The sequence below is a fragment of the Microtus pennsylvanicus genome, chromosome 7 (assembly GCF_037038515.1).
Source record: "Microtus pennsylvanicus isolate mMicPen1 chromosome 7, mMicPen1.hap1, whole genome shotgun sequence".
NCBI classification, from domain to species: Eukaryota; Metazoa; Chordata; class Mammalia; order Rodentia; family Cricetidae; genus Microtus; species Microtus pennsylvanicus.
In genome coordinates, this window is record NC_134585.1 from 21,174,253 (window position 1) to 21,197,942 (window position 23,690).

General features: G+C 44.5%; 1 protein-coding gene across 3 annotated transcripts in view; it reads left to right on the top strand.

The window, feature by feature from the left end:
- The window catches only part of Tet1 (tet methylcytosine dioxygenase 1), a 49,382-nt gene that overhangs the window by 17,568 nt on the left and 8,124 nt on the right, over positions 1-23,690 (top strand). For 2 of the 3 annotated variants that reach the window (XM_075980126.1, XM_075980128.1), the window contains 9 exons: positions 6,103-8,257; positions 10,837-10,927; positions 11,298-11,391; positions 14,197-14,408; positions 16,274-16,424; positions 16,665-16,763; positions 18,337-18,426; positions 19,270-19,407; positions 21,878-22,163. In XM_075980126.1, the coding sequence (XP_075836241.1) occupies positions 6,103-8,257; positions 10,837-10,927; positions 11,298-11,391; positions 14,197-14,408; positions 16,274-16,424; positions 16,665-16,763; positions 18,337-18,426; positions 19,270-19,407; positions 21,878-22,163 (3,316 nt within the window). The remainder of the gene's footprint in view (positions 1-6,102; positions 8,258-10,836; positions 10,928-11,297; positions 11,392-14,196; positions 14,409-16,273; positions 16,425-16,664; positions 16,764-18,336; positions 18,427-19,269; positions 19,408-21,877; positions 22,164-23,690) is intronic. The other variant, XM_075980127.1, reaches the window with a different exon arrangement.

Genomic DNA, 23,690 nt, shown 5'->3' on the forward strand with positions numbered 1-23,690 from the left:
TTAACTGTGAGACATAATTTCATTAAATATTTGTTAAGCACTTACTCTATTGGCCTTAATTCATGTTCAAATTGTAATATCTATAGTATTTAAACTTTTTAAAATTACATTTATTTGTGGGGATTGGCTGTGTGTTTCTGAAGCATCCGTGTTGTCTCATTATATAGTCCAGCCAGTCCTAGTAGCTGAGGCTCCTCTTGAACCCACAATCCTTCTGCGTTGGCCACTTTATTGCTAAGATTAGAAGTGTGCACCAACACACACAGCTTGGAATGCTCTTCAGTGATGGAATTATTATTGTCTTGTTTTTTCTAGACAGGGTTTCTCTGTAATAATCCTGGCTGTCCTGGAACTCACTCTGTGGACCAGGCTGCCTCCGCCTCCCTAGGGTTGGGATTAAAGGTGTGTGCCACCACCGCTTAGCTCAGTGAAATTATTTTCATTGTTGTTATCAGGTGATGAAGGACATCCTTGCTATCTGGGACGTTCTAGTATTTCTCTCAATCCCAGCAATTCTTGTGCCTGCCCTCTCCTAGACTGAATTTGTGTTCACATGGATGCCAAGGGTTGAGTGCTCTATTATGTAGGGCCCAGGGACTAAACATAAGCCGGCTGTTTTAGAATCATCAGGAACCGTGATCCACTAAACCATCGCACTAGATTTATTTTGCTCTTTGATGTCGTGTTATTCCTGCTGGTGGGTAAGGTCTTTCTGAGCTGTAAGGAAATTCAGGAGACAAGATACAAGGCATAAAAATGGCAAAAACATTCAGTTTTTAAGAGTAGCTCATGGTATGGTTTTAGCTCAGTGGTAGAATGATATCTAGACACATTCACATTATCTGTTTGGGACAGGAACTCAGAACCAGAACCGGAGATCTGCCTAGGTTTGGAGGCATGTGCCACCATACCTGGCAACATTTATTTTGGAGACGGGGTCAGAGGCCATACTGGCCTCCATCAGCTCACACCTCTCCTGCTACAGCCTCTAAACCTGGAATTAGCAGGCGTGAGTCATTCACTCAGCTCGCGGCTCTAGCTAATTTCCAGATGACTGTAAGGCAAACAGTGAAGCTTCAGTTGGGTAAGCACAGTGGCAACCTAGACATTCTTCCTTTATCTGCCTCTCACAACTGCTCCTTGCTCTCACCTTCCTTATCAGACTCCCAATCCCACCTTGGAAAATGGGATTTCAAACCCCTCAGCCTGACTTCTCTAGACCTTGGTGGTGGCAGCTCCGAGGGAAAGATTTGCCTCTGGTCAAGATAACAAAGGAAGTATTTCTTGAAGCCTTCCTCAGGCAGATGAAGGAAACAAGCACCTTAGGACCCCTCTGAGAACGGTATTGGTTTGCTAAGGAGTTGCCTGGCTAATTACCACAGTGATAGCACTCCCTGGCAAGGCCTTGGGTTCTACAGGAAAAGGAAAGCGTCCTCAGATAATGGCACTCAGTGTAGTTTAATATCTGCAGGGTCTCACTGTTCGGCTCTGGCTCTTCTGGAACTCACTATGTAGGCTGGTGACCTCTGCCTCCAACTGCCGGGAGGGATTAAAGGTGTGCACAAACATACTACTAAATGTCTCAGGCCCACGCCCCCACAGCTGGTAAGAGTTTGTGTCTTTGGTTCTTGAATCTAGAGAAAAGGGTCCTTTTTTCTTTGTTTCCTTTGTATGTCTTCATAAAATCCACCCTGGCCCTGGGGCCTGGAATTTCTGATTCTCCTGTCTCAGCCTCTGGAAGAACGGATCTAAAGTTGGTACTTGAATTTATGACCATCCTGCTTTCCCTCATTCAAGGATTACACACCAGGCTAACGGAACACTTGGTGTGGTGTGGTTGCATCTTCTTGTAATTCTAGATATTTTTTTTAATATTTATTTATTTGTTTATTATGTATACAGTATTCTTCCTGCAGGCCTCACTACAGATGGTTGTGAGCCACCATGTGGTTGCTGGGAATTGAACTCAGGACCTTTGGAAGAGCAGACAATGCCCTTAACCGCTGAGCCATTTCTCCAGCCCTAGATATATTTTTTTTTTGAGCCTGTCCTGGAGCCCCGTAGAACAGGTTGGCCTTGAACTCAACAGAGTATGGCAATTTTCAAAAAGATGTTTCATACATCTGTATGTATGCATTTATTTTCATGTCATTCCTATTTGAATTTTAATTGTCAAGTTATAGCTGGATATATTCTTTTTTTCTTGAACATACATATAGTTAACACCAGGTTGTAAATAATATGCAGTTTTAACATCATTGTCCCAACAAGGCTTTGTTCAAAGCCCTCCATCAGCACTAATGTCTCCGCTCTTCCCGCAATTATTTAAGTGGACCAGTAAATGAGTAGTGTTTTTGATGTTTCAACATGTTCTCTCTAGCCCACACAGCCTAGGCTGTCCCTCAAACTTGGCCATCATCGTGGCTTTCAACTCCCAGGTAGTGAAATTATAGGTATTAGCCAGGAGACCTGATGTACCAGTCAGTCAGTGTTCTTGGTTTTGAGGTAGGGTCTCGGGTAGCCTAGGTGGACTTCTTTACCTTGCCTCCTGGTTGCTGACATTATAGGCACGCTCAGTCTTTTTCTTAAGCTCCTCCCACCAGTTGGAAGGATGGGACAGATGGAAAATCAAACAGCTTGAGGTATATGGCAAGACTCAAAAAGAAACCACATGGGACTAGAAAGATGTGGTTAAGAGCACTTCCTGCTGCATTCTCGGTATGCGTAATGTCAGCCGGCTCACAACCACCTTTAATTCCAGTTCGTGGGGAGCCAATGCCATCTGAATTCGGAGGGGAACACAAGTGCTCACCACCACACCTTACATCTGAATCAGGTTTTTAAATTGCATTTTATGCCATTTACCTTCTGGTTTGTGTTTGTGAGGGTGGGGCGGGGCGTTGCTAGACTCAGAGCTGCCTGCCTCTGCCTTCAGAGGGCTGAGGATAAAACATGTGCCGCACGTCTGGCTGTTGCCTTCAGTCTGTGCCACACGTCTGGCTTGGTGCCTTTAGGGGTCTAAAGGTGATGTCTCTTGGACTGTAGTTACAGATGGCTTTCTGCCATCTCTCCAGCCCTGGGTGTCATATTTTAAAAAATACTTCTTCTTGATGTCTTTCTCATTGAAGTGGGGCCCTGACTGTTTCTGCCATTCACTAAGGTACTTTGTTCCTGAGTAGTGTTGTATTGTTAAGTATACTATGTTGTGTTTGTCCATGTCTCTCTGTTTGACATTTGAATCGTCTCTTTCCCTCTATGAAGAAACCCATTGTGAAGATTTTTACTCACGGTTTTCAGTGCAGAGGGACCGAGCGAATGCTCTCATTTTCCTGGATAAATGGCAGTGGAGTTGCTGAGTCATGGCACTTACGACTTTCCCCCAGCAGTAATGAATGAGTTTCAGTTGCTGGGCAGCCTAAGTGGGACCTGGCAGATTTTGCCTTTGGTCATTCTAAGCACAGCTACAGCATTTTAATTCTTAATCCAGTGTGTGCTTGGATTTCTTGAGGCAGGGTTTTCTGTAACACTCCTGGCCAGATCAGACCTCAACAACCTGAGTCTCTTAGCTCTTTTTTGGTTTTTCGAGACAGGGTTTCTCTGTAGCCTGTCCTGGAACTAGCTCTTGTAGACCAGGCTGGCCTCAAACTCACAGAGATCCGCCTGCCTCTGCCTCACGAATGCTGGGATTAAAGGCGTGCACCACCACCGCCCGGCACTTTGCTCTTTTTTGAGATGAACTCTTGATGTTTGGTTGGCCTGGGAATCTTCATAGACTTGGTGGTCTCTTACTGGAGGCTGCCTTTATCTCTGTCTCCGAAGTGTTCTGGCTACAGGTGCATGCCACCATGCTGGGATTAGGCTAAAGAAAGGACTTCAAATCTGGCACCTCCTTTAGGCTGTGGATCTCCTAGTTCAAGGTCAACCGGGTAAGCAAAGTCTTTTCCTGGACAGCCAGAGGGAGGGCATTTCTTTCACCCACAAGCCCTAAGTAACCCTGCTTGCACCAGCCTCCTGCTTCTCCTTCAAGAAAGCCAGGATTAGAGATGAGAGCTGTCACCTGCCTCACAGTTGTGTGTAGACTACCACCTTAAGACTTTCTGTTCTAGAATTTGCTTAGCTATTTTAAAATTCTGGGGTCTGTTTGTAGCTTGTAAACGAGTGATGGGGTTTCGCATGTTTCTCCCTTGGAATCCCTTCCATAAAGGGGACTTTTTTTTTCTCAGCTTAAATTTTTCTTTTTTGTATATTTTCGTTTTTTTTAATTTTCTTTATTTTACATTCCAACCACTGTTCTCTCTCCCATCCTTCCTCCTGCCCCCCCCTTCTTAAATTTTTCTTAAAGTAAGCTGCCTTGAGTTGCCCTCCTCCTGATACAGACTAAGAAGGGTTGGCTAAGAAGGACAGTTGAATTTGTTTGAGAAAAGGTGTGGCCTATATGGGGTTTCATTGGCCTGAAGTTCACTATGTAGCAGAGCGCTCCTCACCCTCCTCATTGCATTTATACGCAGGGAACCACCACACTAGACCTGAGGATTTTTATTTTTTGGAAAGAAACCAGAGAAGGCGGATAATTTGCCTTAAGCGTCTATCATATATCTTCTCTGAAATTAGTTACCCTGCCCATGGTCTGCACTGAAAGTTCCAGCTCTTGAGGTAGGAACAAGATCAGTGATCTTCATCGCTGGTGGACAAGGGGTCTAGAACAAGGCTGGCCTCTGAGAAAGGCACCTGCTTCTGCCTCTCCACTACTAATATTCAAGGTCTGGGACACCATACCTGACTGTGCTGTTAATTTTTGATGGAATTAGGAAATAATCCCAAGGTCTCTGCTCCACCACATTTGTCATGAGATTGCACGGGAGGTGTGGAGGAGAGTACCAGGGTGGCGTGGTTTGAGAGAGAGCTAGCCTTCCTCTGCCATAGTGGTGCTCACAGTTGGAATATATGTGGTCTTCTCAGCTGGCTCCCTGCTAACTTACTCAGCCTCGAACCTTGCCCAATAATGCTTCTGCATGTGACAGTCTTCTGCGCAGGCACACAGTAATAAAGGTGGGTCCGACCCGAGGCTTCCCACAGTTTTGGTTCAAGGTGACTTTAGAGATTTGCAGATGCACTGGACTTGTTGAACATCTGAAGTGCAGGGGTATGCACCAACACCCCCCTGGATATTTAGTGTGGTTGAGTGTGAATGTGTGTGTGTGTGTGTGTGACTTTGTTGTACACACAGAAGAGGGCACTAGATCTCCCAGGACTGGAGTTGTAGGCAGTTGGAAGCTTTCAGGTGTGGATGTCAGGAACCAAACCCAGATCAGCAATGAAATCAGCACTGAGCCAGCCCCTGGTGGTGCATACGTGGGTTATTTAATTTTTTTTAAGTGCTTGCTGTTGTGAGATGTGGGTCCTGGAAGAGCATAAGATGTGAGCAACTATACCAGGGTGATAATCATTTCAGGGCAGGTAATCCAGTGCCTGAGGGTTGAAGAAGAAATGCCAGGCAATCGCTCCCTAGGGTATAGTGCATGAAGCCGTGACTCATTTCTCTCCTTTCATACTGTGTGTGTGTGTATTAGAAGGTAGGTGAGAGAGAAAGAACTTATGCATATGATAACAGTTCCATCTTTCAACAGATTTTGACAAATTGTTCATGCCTGTGATGGGGTCACAGGGAAAATTCAATATGCTGTGCACTTCAGCTTTGCATCACAAATGCCCCCCCCCCAATCCTTTGTGATGCTGGGTATTGAATTCAACCACACATCTGAACATGTGTATTACTACTTTTGATTGGCTGAGTCACTCTATATAGCCCTGGCCAGCCTACAGGTCATAGACCATACACAGGTTTACATGCCTCTGCCTCCTTGGAGTTACAGGAGGGAGCTGTGGTTTACATGGGACAGGGATGGGTGTGTGGAGGAAGATTAGGATGTAACGCATGCTACTGAAGCCATGTCTCTAAGCTCATTTTAAGTGTCCTCACCTGTAGTCCCTGTACTGACACGGAGCCTGCTTGGATGCATAGCAAGAGTCTGTGAACCAAGGACTGAAGCAGTTGTCTTATTTCAGCAGCTAATGGGAGAAATTTCTGTGCTTACTTTACAGAGAGACAATAACAACAAACCAGTAAATGGCCCCAAATCAGAGTCCATGGAAGACAGTCAATGTGGCCATGGGGAAGAGCAGAGATTGGATTTGAATTCACAACCCCTTGAAAATGTAGGGAAGAATGCAGAGAGCATGACAGGAATCGAGGTGGAGAATTGGACACCAAACAAGAAATCAAGCCCAGAGAGTCAAGTCAAGGGAGACCTCGATACAAATTTAACTGAGGTTGGAAAGCCCCGGTCCTCTGAAGATGACAAGCAACAAAGCCAGCCTTCCCCGATGTTTCCTCAGGCCATGAGAAACGGCATGAAAAATGTGTACTGTTTACCTACGGACACAAACCTTCCAATCAACAAATTGGATCTTGAAGAAATTAGCAAGGTGCTAGGAAATAGTTCCTCTAAATTGCTGCCTGGCCCCTCCAACGGCAAGGATGCCATGAACTCTGTCGCTTCCGATAGGAGCTGTGATCATCTCAAGGGGTCGAGCGACACTTTGTTCTTCCAGAAGCCTGGCTTGAACTGCCAATCTGCTGCAGCCTCCACCATCCCTAAGGATCGTCCTGAGACACACAGCTCTGGCTGTCAACCCCAAAGCCCCGAGAAGATACCTAGTAAAGACCCTAAAGATGACTCTCCAGTTCAGCCAAGTCTTCTATCACTAATGAAAGACAGGAGACTCACCCTGGAACAAGTAGTAGCCATTGAAGCCCTTACGCAGCTTTCAGAAGCTCCATCCGAGAATTCCTCTCCATCAAAGCCAGAGAAGGGTGAAGAAACAGATCAGAGGACAGCTAGTCTGCTTGACAATTGCAAGGCTATCCTTAATTCTGTGAGAAAAGACCTCCAAGACACAAACATAAAGTGTCTTCAGCACCAGAACACAGAGTTCAAGTTGCCGGATAGCTCAGCTACTAACCAAACACTTAAAGATTCAGATTCACTTACAGCTGGAGACGAACCTACCCTTGATAGTTCTAAGAATTCATATCCATTGCCAGTAGAAAGTCATAATCCAGAAGACTGCAGTCAGGCACTAAACGGCGACCAAAAGTTGAATTCCCAGCATGAGCCACCATGCCAGGATGTGCCCTACAGTCAAATTGAAGAAGATGTTGCAGCCCAATTAACCCAGCTTGCATCTACAATTAATTACAATCACATAAACCCAGACGTCAAGAATGCCGGAAGTACACCAGGGAGCCTTGCTGCAAAGAATACACAGCAGAAACCTAGTCAGGAGAAAGGCATGGCACAAGAGAAACCAGCATCGAGTATACAAAACAAACCTAGTGTACCACCAGCAAAGCCAAAGAACAAGACCCAGAAGAAAGCAAAACAAACCCCCAAAACAGACAAGCGGAAAAAGGAACCTCCACTCCCTAGCTCTCAAAAAAACGATCAGAAGCAAGAGCAACTTGCAACTCAGTATAGTAATATGCATGACATTTGGATATCATCCAAATTTCAAAGATTTGGCCAGTCTGGTCCACACAGCGTTCCTAACATGTTTGGAAACCCTGCTATCTTTTCCCAGAAATTGAAACCAATAGCTCAGAATAACATACCCTTACAACCCTATATGACATTTCTTCCTCTCCGTCAGATAAAATTCACAAGACAATCTGAACTGGCAAAGGAGAATGTTAAAGTCGAGCCACCAGATGCTCTACCAACATGCCAAATCAAGACAGAATCCAGCGGGCAGGCAATTGCAGAGCCGGTAGATAATTCTCAGGTACAGTCCTCAGTGAATAGCAGTGAGAAAGCTCACCCTCTGCCTCAGCCCTCCCCTCAGTCCAACCAGTGTGCTAACATGATGCCTGGTGCTGCTCAAACACAGTTACAACTAGGCGCTCAAGAGAACCTGGTGCATCCGATACCACCGACGTTGCCTGGTACCTCTCCTGAGTCACCCTTGCCAGACCCAGCATCCATCCTCAGGAAAGGGAATGTGTCAGGTTCCAACGGAATGGCAGGTGTGAATGCGAAGCCAGAAGCGCAAGCACCAAGCCACGGACCACGGAGTGACTCCGCCACACACAGTGTCCAGATGGAGTTTTTTGAGCACATCAAGAAATACCTTAGAGACCCTGCAAAATTCTTGCAACCCGAAGTGAACGAGACAGAAGAGCCCACCTGTGACTGTAATGGTACGTGATTGTTGGTGTGCTTGTTTGCTTCTAATTCATCTTTGTAGTCTAGCTAAGATGCTCTAAGGAATTCTGTTCCTGTTTTTCTATTGTCCTTAGAGAAAAGGAAGTTTCAGCTGGGAAAAGTAAACTTTTTCAAGTGAAGAATAGGATTAAAGTAGTTCATTTTCATGACAAAGAATGGATTTCAATTTTAAAATATTTGTTTAAATATATAGACTCCAACCTACAAGTATTTAATTTGATAGCTTTTTCTTGTGAAAAACCGAATGTGCAATAAAAACAAGTATGGTTGTAGATAGCCAAAAATATCTCATGTGCCCAGAAGCCATGATGGATGTTCTCTGGTTGGTGCTGAGGAAACTGGGTTTTACTAGGAAGCAATTTTTTTTGGGGGGGGGAGGGGGTTTGAGACAGGGCTTCTCTGTTCTATAGACCAGGCTGGCCTCAAACTCAGATCTGCCAGCCTCTGCCTCCTGAGTGCTGGGATTAAGGGCCATCACTGCCTGCCAGACAGAAGCCTGGGCTGTCTAATAGGAACTTGTCACAACAAAACAAAACAAATAGAGCTAAAGAAATGAGTCAGCCAGGCAGGCAGTGGTTCCCACACCATCTGCTACTCCGCCTTCAGGAGATCCTAACTGCATCCTCTACTGGGCACTGCAGTCACATGCACAGACAAAGATTTTAAAAGCTGGAAGAGCTGGAAGAAATGTTTCAGAAGCGTTGTTCTCGCAGGTGACCTAGGTTCAGTCCCCAGCGCAGATGCGGTGGGTCACACATCCACAACTGTTTCCAGGAAACCCAGCGCCCTCTTCTGACCTCCTGGAGTAATTGCCATACACTTGGTACACACACATGCATATATTCATACAGGGAAAACATTCGCATACATAACATTAAAGGGAAAAAGAAAGCTTTTCCTCAGGCTTAGGAGGATACACTAGTCTCTGCTTCCTGGATGTTGCAATTCAAGGTGTTTGCTGGCACAGATGGCTTTTTCTTTCTCTGAAACAAAACGGCCCTGTTTCTAAGACATCAGTCTCCACTGGTGTCACAATTACAGATCATTCTTTCTTGAAAAATTGTCTCATGTATGAGACATGAAAGTTTACCTTGTACCCTGACTAGTCACTGTCCATCCAGGAGGCAGTGGTGGGAGAATCTTCTTTGGCTTCTTAGCAAGGTCAAGGCAAGCACCGGACTGCATAGAGAGCGATAGGTATGAATCAGGACTGTTTGAGCTAGTTCACCTGCCGTGAAGTACTTTTCTGGGTTTCCTGAGTTCGTGGTTATTGGGTTTGGCAGGCCTGACAGCACATTGATGGACATTGAGTGCCGTGATTTTTTTTTTTAAGTCAGTGATTCTCAACCCCTTGGGGGGTGACTGACCTTTGGCCACCATAAATATCAGCTTTGCATCGCTCACCACAGCCTCATGTACATGAGGATCTATAGAGGCCTCAGCATTGGGAAGGTTGAGAGGCGCTGTTCTAAGTGATGCCGTGTTCTTAAACACAGTCATCTCAGGAGCATCATTGTAAGTGAGCATCTTGTTTTCAGGATAGTATTAAAACACTCAAAAAGTAGGCCATTTTCAGATCGGTGCTTGTCCCACTTAGCAGTTTTGACATGTTAGACCTAAGCAGGGACTGTCCTGACATGCTTGATTTCATGTTATTCCGGGTCCCTTTATATTAGATGGAAGCCACAGTGCATACACACCCCAATCATTGCCAAATGTCGCTATGGGCAGAAACATCCCTGTTCTTCCAGAGGACCCAGGTTCAATTCCCAGCACCCACGTGGAGGCTCAGAACCTTCATCCTTCACAGGCTTTTGCATGCATGTGTACAAACCCACATGCAAACATGGAGATCCACCTGCCTCTGCCCCGCCTACCCCTCCAGGATAAAGGAGGTGGTGAAGCCAGTTTGGGTGTATCTTATTTTCTGCCTTACTTTGTTTTGTTATTTTTTTTTATTTCAAATATTCCCTTGCTTGCTATACTGGTTCCCACCCCCTCATTACCAGCAAATCGACCTACAGCATTCTATGTGCCAAGGAAGCCCCCCCACATCTGAGATACATCCTCACACCAGAATAATGACTTGTAAAAATACCATGGCTAGAAATACAGTTGTCAGTTTTTGGATATAACTGATAATTGTAACAAGTAACTTTCTTGTACACCTGCATTATAAATACCGAAGCTAACTTTTCAGATTTATTAGCAGTGACTATAGATAACTACGTTCCAAAGTGGACGAGGGAGCCAGGTGTAATTGGCAGTAGAGTTCAAGGTCATCTTTGGCTGCTTAGTAGGTTGAGGCTCTACTGAGACCCCCATCTTAATAATTGCTAATCGTTAATAAAAAGGTAGACGAGAGAATAAATACAATCAACCCCCTTAAATTTTTTGGTCTTCTCTCCTTTGACGCCTAGAAGAATTAGGAGCCAGAAGGTGGCAACAGGGGCAAGTCCGATGCCAGGACCTGTTGTCTTATTCTTTCAAAAAGAAAAAAGCCCCTGTGGTTTTTTTTGCGAAACTGGGTCTAATAATCTTATTCCTTCCACAGATGGAGGTACACAAAAAGACAAAGGCCCATATTATACACACCTGGGGGCAGGACCAAGTGTTGCTGCTGTCAGGGAGCTCATGGAGACTAGGTGAGGAGATGTGTTTCCCTGCTAAAACCATTCTTCCCTGCGAACCTGGGTCAGTGCAAGGGACCCTGAGGCGAATGAAGTCCGTCCTCCCAGGAGCTCGGGGCCCTGGAGACATGCCCCCACACTACAAAGCCTATTATTACTGTACAACGGTAGAAATAGGTCAGATGACCACCACCAATGCTGTAACCCTAACCTCCCGTCGCTTGTGTTGAGGTCAGGCTCTCCTTAGAACTGGGTAACAACCCGCCACACAGCAGCTGGCTTTTAGCTGATGTAATTGACAATGGTATCATTTGAACTCATGTTCATTTGTATCTACAGACTGTCATTATTAATTAGTCCCACCTCCTCTTTCTTCTGTACTCAGGTATGGCCATAAAGGAAAGGCAGTACGAATTGAGAAGGTAGAGTACACGGGGAAAGAAGGCAAGAGCTCGCAGGGCTGCCCAGTCGCCAAGTGTGTGAGTACCGCTAGTATGCTTTTCCTGGTTCTTGGGAGAATTGGTTTTTCACATAAGGTTTTGTTTTGGCCAAAGTGGAGACTACTAGAAAACTAGCATCCCTAATTAGGGTCATGCACATCAAAGGGCACCGATAAATTCCACCTAACACTACATGCCAATAACCCAATAGGAGACTAAGAGAAAGGTTTAGGAGGGAGGGATCGTGGAGTAGAACTACGCGTCAACTTTTCCCCTGGTCGTTGTTGGAGCTCCAGGAGTTCTTCCAGAGGACCCAGGTCCAACGCCCAGAGCCACACACAATCCACAATTGTCATTACTGTGTTCGTGTGTGGCAGAGAAACATGTAGGCAAAACACTCATTGGCATAGTTTTTGTTTCATGTGTTTTTGTAGCTCAGACTACATGTGTGACCCTCCTGTCTTAGCCTCCCAGATACCATAGTTATAAACATGGCCACTCTGAACAAATATAAGAAATGGGTTTTAGTGTGTGTGCACATGTATACTGCAGAGGAAATTCCCATGGATTCTAGGGATCCACTGACTTACCCATCTCCCTGACTCTTACTGATGAGTGCCTTCACTAAAATTGAACTTTTCTTAGAAACTGTAACTTCTTTATCTGCTATGAATGGGAATGGTTGAACCTTCCTGACTCAACATCTTCTCAAAATTTACACAAAGACATGTATGTAACCATCTAGAAGTCAAAGGATGGAGAACCAATGGCCATCAACAAAGGAATGCTGCAACAATATTATTAGGCTCTCCCAAACTCATACAGATGCCCGAGGTTCTGACACAAGCACCCATCACCACCAAGCACAGAGAATTTTAAATTTACCTATTTGTATTTAGTTGTGGTTGAATATTGAGTCCAAGATTTGGCACACACAAGACATGGTATGAGTCTCCACCCCACGCATGTTTATTGTGTTGTAAGAATGTAATTACCAGGAGCTGATTTTTCAGTGAACCCATTTGTGCAAAAAGCCCAAATTCAAATTAAATCCATCTTTATATGTGAATGTACAAGTTATTCCTAGAATAATCCTGTCAATGGTTTTGTGAGCTAGGTCCCTCTCCACCCTAGATAACATCCTCACTTCTAAGAGAAGGGGAGAGAGGAAAGTGTGTGGACCGGGCTTTGACCCTGAAGGCTCAGTTCCAAGTTTTAATGTTTTCTATCTTTCATTTTAGCCTAAAGTTTGGGGTGGAATGGTATATATTGGAGGGTGTTTTATTCAAACCCAAGGCCTTTTGCATGCCAAGCAAGCATTCTACAGTTGTGATAGACCTCCAAATATTTTAATAGCTTTTCTGATTAGACCAGGAGTTCTTGGATTAAATGTGTATGCCGCATTTAACTATGTTGGTTCTCGGAAATCTAACTCAGGTCACTGAGGTTGAACCTTCATGCTGGCCCTACCCCCGGGAGCACGCACAAGTGCGCACACACACGTGTGCACACGGTTAGAAGTTATATAATGTCTATTTAAAATACACATGCCATACATACCCATCATTAGTGTGTATTATCAATGGTGTTGGCGTACATTTTTCGTGACACTTGTCGGCCCATGATTTTTTTTTAACCATGGGAGTTTCATGCCTCACACTGTCTAGTGCTTGCTGGCCTGGGATGCCTGCAAGCACTATGAAGTACAGACTAGCTTAGCTGGTCCTGTGAATCCCACCTCATGAACACAGCTAAATGGTAGCATTCATTGGAAAGACTATTAATGTTATTTGTTTGAGACAGGGTCTCATTCATTGGCTATAAATTAGATGTTTAGCCAGGTATCCTCACAAAGTTAGGCTCTTGCCCCCACCCCAGGAATGCTGGGATTGCAGGCACCCTTCACTTTGTGCTGGGTGTATGTGGTGTTTGGGGCTGCAAGCCAGGCAAGCATTCCATCAGTTGGAGCTATATCCCAGCCAAAAAGTCTACTGTTTACATAGCAGGTCGTGTTCTCCGCAGGTAATTTAATTGCTCTATTAACATGGTAGAAATAGGATTTTGTTTGGGATTGCATGAAATCCAGACAAGTGTTCCTCTGCCATGGCAGCTCCATTTCTTGGATCTTCAGCAGTCAGCCAACCAAGGCATTTGAGGGCAGCCCCAGTGACGAGGGAGGGCTCTGTCTCTGCAACACGCAAGAACTCTGTTTCCAGGGCAAAGAGTTGATTATGTTTCCAGGGTGCAAAGAGATGCCTCAGTTAAGAGTATTTCCTGCTCTTACAGGGGTCCCAGGTTCAGTTCCCAGCAGGCACATGGTCTCCCTTGACTACATGTAACTGACACTCTTTTGACGCCCCCAGGCACCAAGCTCCTCACATGCCTCATATACATAAATCACAGGTATATACTATACAAATTTTTATGGTGATTCCTAGGCTATATGAAGCTCGTATCAAAAATGGTGGCAAAACTGTTAACAGTTTCTGTCCTGCCCGGTTCCAAAGAAACACACAGGCCTACATCAATTATAAACTGGTTGGCCTATTAGCTCAGCCTTCTTATTAAGTAACACTTACATCCCAAATTAACCCACAATTCTTGTCTGTGTTAGCCACATGGCATTCTCATGTCTGGCTGGTGACACTCTGCCTTTCCTCTTCCCAGAATTCTCCTGTTCTGGTTGCCCCACCTATATTTCTTGCATGTCTACTGGCCAATCAGCATCTTATTAAACCCATACAAGTGACAAATCTTTACAGGGTACGAGATCATTTTCCCACAGTAGAAAACCACTCTGACCCGCGAATGTATGGTGTAGAATGACTCCATTCTGCTTTCCAGATACTTAGAAGATCCGGTTCTGAAGAGAAGATTCTTTGTTTGGCCCGGGTGCGACCCGGGCACTTCTGCGCGACAACTGTGATGGTCGTGGTTATCATGATCTGGGAAGCCATCCCTCGCCCGATGGCCGACTATCTGTATGAGGAGCTCACAATAAACTTGAGATCCTACAGCGGGCATCCCACTGACCGCAGATGTACCCTCAACGAAAAGTAATGAGGCTTTGACACTCCTATCTCTATTAAGTAGCAACTGTCATGAGAGTAGTGGGGGCTTTTAAACAGCCTTTCCGGGTGTGGCTGTACACACTTTATATACTTCGAGGCTTCTGGACCTCCACGGGGTGAAGAGCAGCTAAGACTGCACAGTGAGACCTTCTTCTGTAAAAAAAAAAAAACTTTGCTTTAGAATTTATGAGGCTGGGGGACTAGTTTTTGAGCCTCAGCCTTATTTATTCATCTCGATGTGTACATACCTACCATCCAAAACACTGAGAATATTAATTTCCTTATTGTATCTTACCCAACCCACTGTATAGTGAGGAAATGGCCTTCAACGGAACATTCTTCATCAGCACCCGAGGCTTCTTCCCAATAAATTTAATGTGGAAATCCAACAGTGGAGTTCTGCTCTGCCTTCCAGTATTTGTGGTCTCCCCCAGCTGATCTGTGTGGAACTCTGGCTGTATCATGAGATCTGTGCATGGCTGGCCCTGGGCTATGATTCTGAGTAAATTTTCTAAAAGACAGATCCTTAATAGATAGTATAGATGCTGTGCTCACAATTCTCCTGCCTCTTTTTAGTGTGCACATTCCAGACGGGGACGGGGCATTAGATGGCTGTGAGCCACCATGTGGTTGTTGGGAACTGAACTCAGAATCTCTAGAAGAGGATTCAGTGCTCTTAACCACTGAGCCTTCTCACCAGCCTATAATCACCAGCATATAACCATTATGTGCTGTCCACGTTTGTTTCCCAGTGGACAGTGTGGCGACCCCTTTAATCCCAGCACTCGGGAGGTAGAGGCTAGCCTGGTCTACAAGAGCTAGTTCCAAGACAGTCAGGGCTACACAGAGAAACCCTGTGTCAAAAAAAAAAAATAACTGAATATAAAATTGTCTGCCAAGTTTATATTCCTTATGTTGCTAATTTGAGCCTTTGGGCCTCACATCCATCCTGTCGTTCCTTTTCCAAGTTCTTGGAACCATTAGAGGGATGGTTCATTGTGTAGCTAACATCACAGTTGTCTTATACAGTCATTGTTTTGCCTTTCACGTCTATAAATTTTTGTTTTGTTTTTTTGTAACCACCCTTGCTGTCCTGCAACATACTCTGTAGACCAGGATGGCCTTGCACTCAGGTTAAAGGCGTGTGCCGCCACTGCTCAGCTAGCTTTCTATTTTTTAAAAATATTTATTTATTTATTTATTTATTTATTGTGTATTACAGTATTCTGTCTGCGTGTATTCCTGCAGGCCAGAAGAAGGCATCAGACCTCATTACAGATGGTTGTGAGCCACCATGTGGTCTGCTGGGAATTGAACTCAGGACCTTTGGAAAAGCAGGCAATGCTCTTAACCGCTGAGCCATCTCTCCAGCCCCCTAACTTTCTATTTTTATGACAGGGGCTAGGTTTGTTTATTTAGAATTATCTCGGCTTGTTGTTTTAGAAACTAGTAATTTAGTGCTTCAGAGATGCATTGTATTTATCAGTTCCTCATCAAACACCCTTTCTATACATTATTCATGTTGTAATTATCATAAAGTCTTTCATTAAATTTGCCAGGGATTGTAGAGTTTATTGTATTCTCAATTCAAGTTCCACGGAAAGGAAATGAAGTTATGTTAGGGAAGAATGAACTCTGCCTCATCTGAGTCAACAAGGATAGCTTACTGTCTACTTGGATTTAGAACCTTAGACATTAATTTTAGTTAAATAAGAACCAAAAATGGATTCAGAGTGAAGAGGATCGATTGTGAATTTTAGGCTGGATGTATGCAGCTAGCAATGGGGAATATTTTAACATATCTCTGTATTACTGTGAGCTCAGCTAATATCCTGTTTGACATCTTCCAGTCGTACCTGCACCTGCCAAGGCCTCAATCCAAAGACATGTGGCGCCTCTTTCTCCTTTGGCTGTTCGTGGAGCATGTTTTTGAACGGCTGTAAGTTTGGGAGAAGCCCAAACCCCAGGAAGTTCAGACTTGCTCCAAACTATCCATTAAACGTGAGTTTCCTTTTTAATTTTTGGGCACCATCTACAGTATATAACCATGAATAGTCCCTAAAATTTTTTGAGAACAAAAAATATATATATGTTCATTTTCTAAATGTGTCAGGTAAATTTATCTATTTAAATTGTCCATGGGTCTGTCTTCCTGCTATCCAACACCAGAGGGACCCTAGCCAGAGTAGAGCAAACCATTTACTAGCCTTTTAAAGACTAAAGAAAGCTTCCTGTTCACAGAGCTACTATAGGAGAATTACTGGATCACGACGTTTTAGCAGAAGAAGACGCATGAGACCCGTAAAACCCAGACAGATGTTTCCAGAACACAGGGCTCAGGTGAGTAGAGAATGTATTAACTTCTTAAATTTAACATGAACTTGGATCCATTGCCATCACTAAATCGGTACATTATTATGAACAAAGTTCTTCACGTAATGAAATGTTTGACTCTCTCTGATACATCACAATATTTATTAAACTGAGTGGTGGAGTGGGGTAAGGCATGAGGACTGCTACCAGCTAAGGCTTCATGCTGAGATCAAATGTTAAATGTCAAAACACTAGATTTCTGCTATTACACTGACTTGATAGAACAGTTTGAGCTGCTTCCAAGAAATCACGTTTGGTTTGGGGTTTGTTTTATTATTTTTATTTATTTATTTATTGGAGCAAGGTTTTAGAAACAGGGTTTCTCTGTAACAGCCCTGGCTGTACTGGAACTCAATTTTGTAGAACAGGCTGTAGTACATTATATATAGCCAGGTGTAGTGGCGATGTCACAGTATTAGTGGTTTCATTATAAGCAAGACAAAAGCCAGGAACTGTCAGGCCAGTATAGAAGAGTAAGTACCCAGCCGCAGAAGAGAGTGGTGTGTGCATCAGCTATATAAGCTAAAGCCAAGGACTGGGGAAAGGTTTGAAAGAATAAAATCAGCACACTTCGCCGGGCAGTGGTACACTTGGGAGGCAGAGGCTGGCGGATCTCTGAGTTCGAGGCTAGCCTGGTCTACAAGAGTTAGTTCCAGCTGGGCGGTGGTGGCGCACGCCTTTAATCCCAGCACTCGGGAGGCAGAGGCAGGCGGATCTCTGTGAGTTCGAGACCAGCCTGGTCTACAAGAGCTAGTTCCAGGAAAGGCTCCAAAACCACAGAGAAACCCTGTCTCGAAAAACCAGATGCTCCTTATTGATCATAGTTAATGAAGAGTCTGCAAATGGACTCGCTAAGAAGAGCGTTCCAGGGACCAAATGCTGTGCCGAGGCTGGTTGTAGATATTTGTTCGAAATAATGAAATCAGACAGTCCAAGTTGGGAATGTCTGACATCTCCCAAGTGAGTGATGTTATCTTGGAGTGCTGCTTCAGATCCAGTGCTCCCAAACATCAGGGAGGCAAAGCCACGAGTAGGCGGGAACAATGCCTCATGGTTAAGGGCAGGTTTTGGCTCCCTCTCTTAACTTTACCCAAAACTATCATACGGATGATGAATTCTTCATTCTGTCCACAATATAAAAGGTACTACTATAAAATGGGGCTTTCTCGGTGTGGACTATTTCTCAATAGTCCCTAATCTGTAGCATTTATAGTGTAAAGAGAACTCTCAGTGTAACTCCCCTCCCCCGCTGTGTATATATGGAAACCCATAGCCTTGGCAAGAGCAGTACGGGTTACCAATCTTCCCAAACTCTAGACTGTCAAGTTTTGGGCTTGCAGCCATGCTTACTTGAAAACATTTCTGTGCTTGTGTTTATTTCAAGATTTCAGCTCTGTTTTTATTCTCTGCATCAAGGGCAGATTTGGAACATATCCTTCATTATATAGATTTCCATGTTATAACATCTAGTATTCTACTCACTGTATTATGGAAGGCCTCAACATGAAATGACTGAAGTTTTTTACACCTTTTCCTGTAGGAAAAGAAACTTGAAGAGCTTTTTCAGAAATTGGCTGACGATTTAGCTCCCATTTATAAGCAGATGGCTCCGGTGGCTTATCAAAATCAGGTGAGTTTTTTGTAGGCCTCAATAGGCGTACATGTAAAATTTCTAAGTAAATAGTTATTAATTGGATTATTGGTGGGGGGGCAGCTACTTGCTTAGAAGTAGTGGTCTGCCATCCTTATTAGGCTCTCTGTATATGCCAAACATAAACAGAATTAAGTTGGTGGCTATCCTGATCTACATGGTACTTTATTTCAAAATGGTAGGGATAGAAAAGATGGCTTACTGTTTAAATTACCCGCTGCTCTGGGAGGGGTGCTCCACTCAGAAGCCAGCCTGGTCTATCTACATAGAGTGTCATTCACAGATCCAGAGAGACCCTGTCTCAATCCTCACCACCCCACATAAGCGCTCCCAAGATTCTACAGAGCACACACATACTGGGTGTGGTGAACCCTGAGTTCAAGGCTAGCCTGGTCTCAAGAGTTCCAGGATACCCAGGGTTGGTTATAAAGAGAAACCCCGTCAAAATCAAAACAACAACAACAAAAAAAGAATATAGAGACAGACGCAGCTACCCTATAGTTCACGAAATGGTTCGTAGACACTACATTCATTCATTCATTGTTTCAGGGTAGGGGTCCATGCCTGTTGCCAGTTTGTAACTCAAATCCGCTGAGGATCTTCTGCCATCCCTTAATACCCTGTCTGGTTCTAGCACGCTTGCACACACACCTACACACAAGGTCATACGTAGGAGAAGAAAAAAACATCTGGGATAAATCCAGTGGGTTAGAATAGAACACTGGCTGGTCTTTTGAAGACACAGGGCCAACCCCAGGCGCACAGATGTGATAGTCATGTGTAGACAAAACCACCCATAAGTCTATCTTTTTTTTTTTTAAGGTGAAATATGAAGATGTCGCCGGAGACTGTCGACTTGGCACTAAGAAAGGCCGTCCTTTCTCTGGTGTCACCTGTTGCTTGGATTTCTGTGCCCATTCTCACAGGGACATTCACAACATGATTAATGGAAGCACTGTGGTATGTACTTAAGTGCCTTTTAGTCTTTGTCCCCTTTGCTTTCCGCATCTAGACATGGTTTCTCTGTAGCCCTGAATTTCCTGGGTCTCAGTCTGTAGAGCCTACTGCCTTCTAAGTGCCTATATTTGTTGCTGGACATGGCTGCTCATGCTTTTAACCCCAGCAAACAAGAGGTTAAGGCACCTGGATCTCTGTGTTCTGTACTAGTGTGTGTCTATAGTGAGTTCCTGGACAGTTGAGGCTAGACCCTTTCTAGGAGCCAAAAGTGTCGAGGATACCAAGAGCACATTGTTCATAGGAGGGCTGACAGTGGCTCCCGTTTCAGGTCCTCTCCATGTATACCTTATAATCTGTAGCTTGGTTTCCCTACCCTGGGATTGACCTTTGGGACCCTCTTCCTCCTGGGTTCCTGCATTCAGTCATGGGTTTATCTCCATGTTCAGTGGGAGAGAGGGACTGGGAGTGGATGGACAAGAATAGGGCTGGAATAGAGCTGGAGGGGTGGCACTGGCTGCTCTTCCAAAAGTCCTGAGTTCGATTCCCAGCAACCACATGGTGGCTCACAACCATCTGTAAAGAGGTCTAGTGCCCTCTGGCATGGAGATGTATAAACAGGATAAACATTATGTACATAATAAACCCTAAAATAAAAAGGAAACGTAAGTAGATTTGAATTACATTTATTATATTTTTATTTATTCAGTTTAGTATTTTGAGACAGGACTGGCCTGGAGCTCCGTAGATCAGGCCGGCCTAGAACTCCACCTTTCTCTGGCTCCTGAGTATTGGGATTACAGGCATGCTCTAGTACTGCCTGGCTAAATTATAATTTTTTGCCTTATGTGTAATAGTTTCGGATGTGTGTGTACGCATACCACCTACATTCCTGGTGGCCATTGAAGTTCATTAAGGAACTGCAGTTATGAGTAGCTTCAAACTGCCATCTGAGTGTTGGGTCTTTTGTTTTTGATTTACAAATAAATGCTTTAAGAAATAATGATAGATCTAGCCTGGCAGTGATGGCGCACGCCTTTTATCCCAGCACACACGGGAGGCAGAGGCAGGCAGACCTCTGTGAGTTTGAGGCCAGTCTGGTCTTCAAGAGCTAGTTCCAGGACAGGCTCCAAAACCACAGAGAAACCCTGTCTCGAAAAACAAAACATGCCGGGCGATGGTGGCGCACGCCTTTAATCCCAGCACTCGGGAGGCAGAGGCAGGCGGATCTCTGTGAGTTCAAGACCAGTCTGGTCTACAGAGCTAGTTCCAGGACAGGCTCCCAAGCCGCAGAGAAACCCTGTCTCGAAAAACCAAAAACAAACAAACAAAAAAAAAACAAAAACAAACATAACAAAAAAAAGCCCACCTCATACGCATAATGTCAACCCAGTTATCTTTTTCATCAGTCCTGCGATTGGTAGGGGTTGAGATTGTGCTGGGTATATCTGTGTTATATTTTCACATCATACAGCTCAAGGGCTTGTCTTGAGGCTTCTATTCCTGGGAAGAGACACCGTGACTATGGTGACTCGCGTTAACTGGCGTGGCTCACCACCATAATGGTGGGGAGGGGAGCATGGCGACATGCAGGCAGGCATGTGCAGGCCACAGGAAGCCTGACACCAAGCTCACCACCAGGGATACGCTTTCGCCAACGAGGCTATACCATCTCCAATAAAGCTACACCTCCCAATAGTGCCACTCCTTAATGTGATTACATGAAAATACTCCAGGGCTCTCGAAATGCCTCAGCAGTACCTGTTGGCAAGGTTCAGTTCCCAGCAAGCTCCAGGGTTAGACTGAACATGACCTGATGGATGGAGCCAAATCCCTCAAATAAAGCTGGATGCCTTGCTTCATAGTAAGTAGGAAGCTTAACTGGGCTTCAAAAGGAATGATTCTAAAGAGAAGGAAAGTAAGAAGATATCTATTTGTTTTACTTTGTAATCATTTATTTATTTACGATTAATAAAAAGACACTAGAATTGCGTATTTTACTGGCTTGATGTTTAGTTGGGATTACTATGCCAACTGCTACCAATTGAAACAAAACTGCACTGCAGATGGCTTTGTTCTTTGTTATCTGATCACTGAGTCATAGAAATATAGACTTATTTATAACAGTGTTCTGCCTCCGTGTATTCCTACATGGCAGAAGTCGGTACCAGATCTCATTATAGATGTTTATGTGGTTGCTGAGAATTGAACTCAGGACCTCTGGAAGAGCTGCCACGGCTCTTAACCTCTGCTCCATTTCTCCAGTGCTATTTTCATGGCAGAGAGCTACCTACATCCAGATCAAAGACTTTTATTACAGATCCTCACCTTAATCCGTTCACATGGCTCCATCCTTGTTGATTAAGCATTCAAATATGAGCCTAAGGGGCCTTTCTTATTCAAACCATCACGCATCTGTGAAGCCAGTCATAGAATGAGTGATCACAGGCTTCCTCCCCCCCTCCCTGTGCCTCAGGTTTGTACTTTGCTTCGTAAAGATGTCCGCGACAAGAATAATCCCGAGGACGAACAGCTCCACGTCCTCCCATTACACCGACTTGCCGACACCGATGAATTTGGCTCCCGAGAGGGAATGGAAGAAAAGATCCGCTCTGGGGCCATTGAGATCGTTCAGCCATCCAGGAAGAAGCAACTACGTTTCAATGAGCCTATTCCTCGGTGTGGGAAGAGGAGGACCACTATGGTGGAGCAGAACAAGAAACCAGCTCCCACTGCACTGAAAAGGAAGAGGAGCTCCTCCAGTAAGTGTGACACACACACACACACACACACACACACACACACACACACACACACACACACACACACCGCTGCCCCCAGGAGCCAGACTAGTGTTTCCCCCCCAGAGAGGGTTTTCCCTCTTATTTTCTAATTTCCCAATTACTCTCACTTGATGCTAGTGTTCTTCCTCCTCCTCTTGCTCCTTCTTTTTGATCCCAGATTTCTCCCATTTATCCCCCCTGCCTGCAAGCCCCACCTAGCCTTTCTCTCTACCCAGCTGCTGGACATTTGTCTATTTATTTATTAGACAATGTAGACAGGCAAAGAATCAAAGAAAAGCAACATACATAAGCAAATTATAACACATCTCAAAATCACCACACAACAGAAAGGACTCCATTTTGCTCTTCATCCTCACTGAGTCCTCATTCACATTATTTATTTTTTTTAAATAAATACTATATATTATATATAAATTATATATACAATATTCTGCCTGCATGTATCCCTGTGGGCCAAAGAGGGCATCAGATCTCATAACAGATGGTTGTGAGCCACCACGTGGTTCCTGGGAATTGAACTCAGGACCTCTGGAAGAGCAACCCGTGGCTCTTATCCTCTGAGCCATCTCACCAGCGCCCATTCGCATTATTTATACATTTGCCTTTCCTTGTTTTTAATCAGCTGTTATATCCAAGGACCACTGCCAGTTTTTAGTTAATAATAACATTGTAGTAATGCTGTCTTGATTTTTGGTTTTCAAAGCAGGGTTTCTTCATGTAGCTCTGGTTGTCCTGTATACCAGGCAGGCTTTAAATATGCAGAGATCTGCCTGCCTCTGGGATTAATGGCAGTCAACAACACCCACTACCCGGTTGTTTTTGTTTATTTTTTAGTTTTTCAGACCAGGCGAGTGTCCTGGGAAGTTAGTGCTGGTGTGTGCCACTACTGCCCGACTCTTGAGGCTCATAGTGCATAATATCTCTGCTCCCGAGTGCTTGGCATAAAGGTGTGCGCCACCACCTCCCGGCTGCATGCTGATTTCATGCTTCATGGATTTCTTGGTAGCAGTGTTTGAGGTGACGTTGGCTCTGGTAGGCCTTGCCCCTTTCTCCCATTCTCTCTGCCTTGCTAATCAGTCCCCTTTGGCTCACGGAATTAACATGTTCATGCTAACATGGTGGTTCCCCCTTTACCCTCAAAGCCTGTCTTGCCTATGTGCCATGTCTGTCTCCTATCCAGAGGACATCCTCTGAGGCTTCCCCTTTGCCTTGCCCCCTTTCCCATATCTCCTTTATCCCACCTCCTAGCCCGTTCTAACAGACTTGCCCTTTCTGCAATGTCCTGAGTCAGAAAGCAAGTCCTAGAGTAAGCCCCAACTGTTCAGGAAGTCCTTCAGTGTTGTCTACCTAATTCAGTATTTTTTCTTAACCAGATATTGGTCCATTTCCAAGACTGGAAATCCTTCTCATCAATATCATTGATTTGATAATTCTGGAATTGGGTCTGGGCTTGTTGCTACAAATACATGTACAAGATTTGTTTCC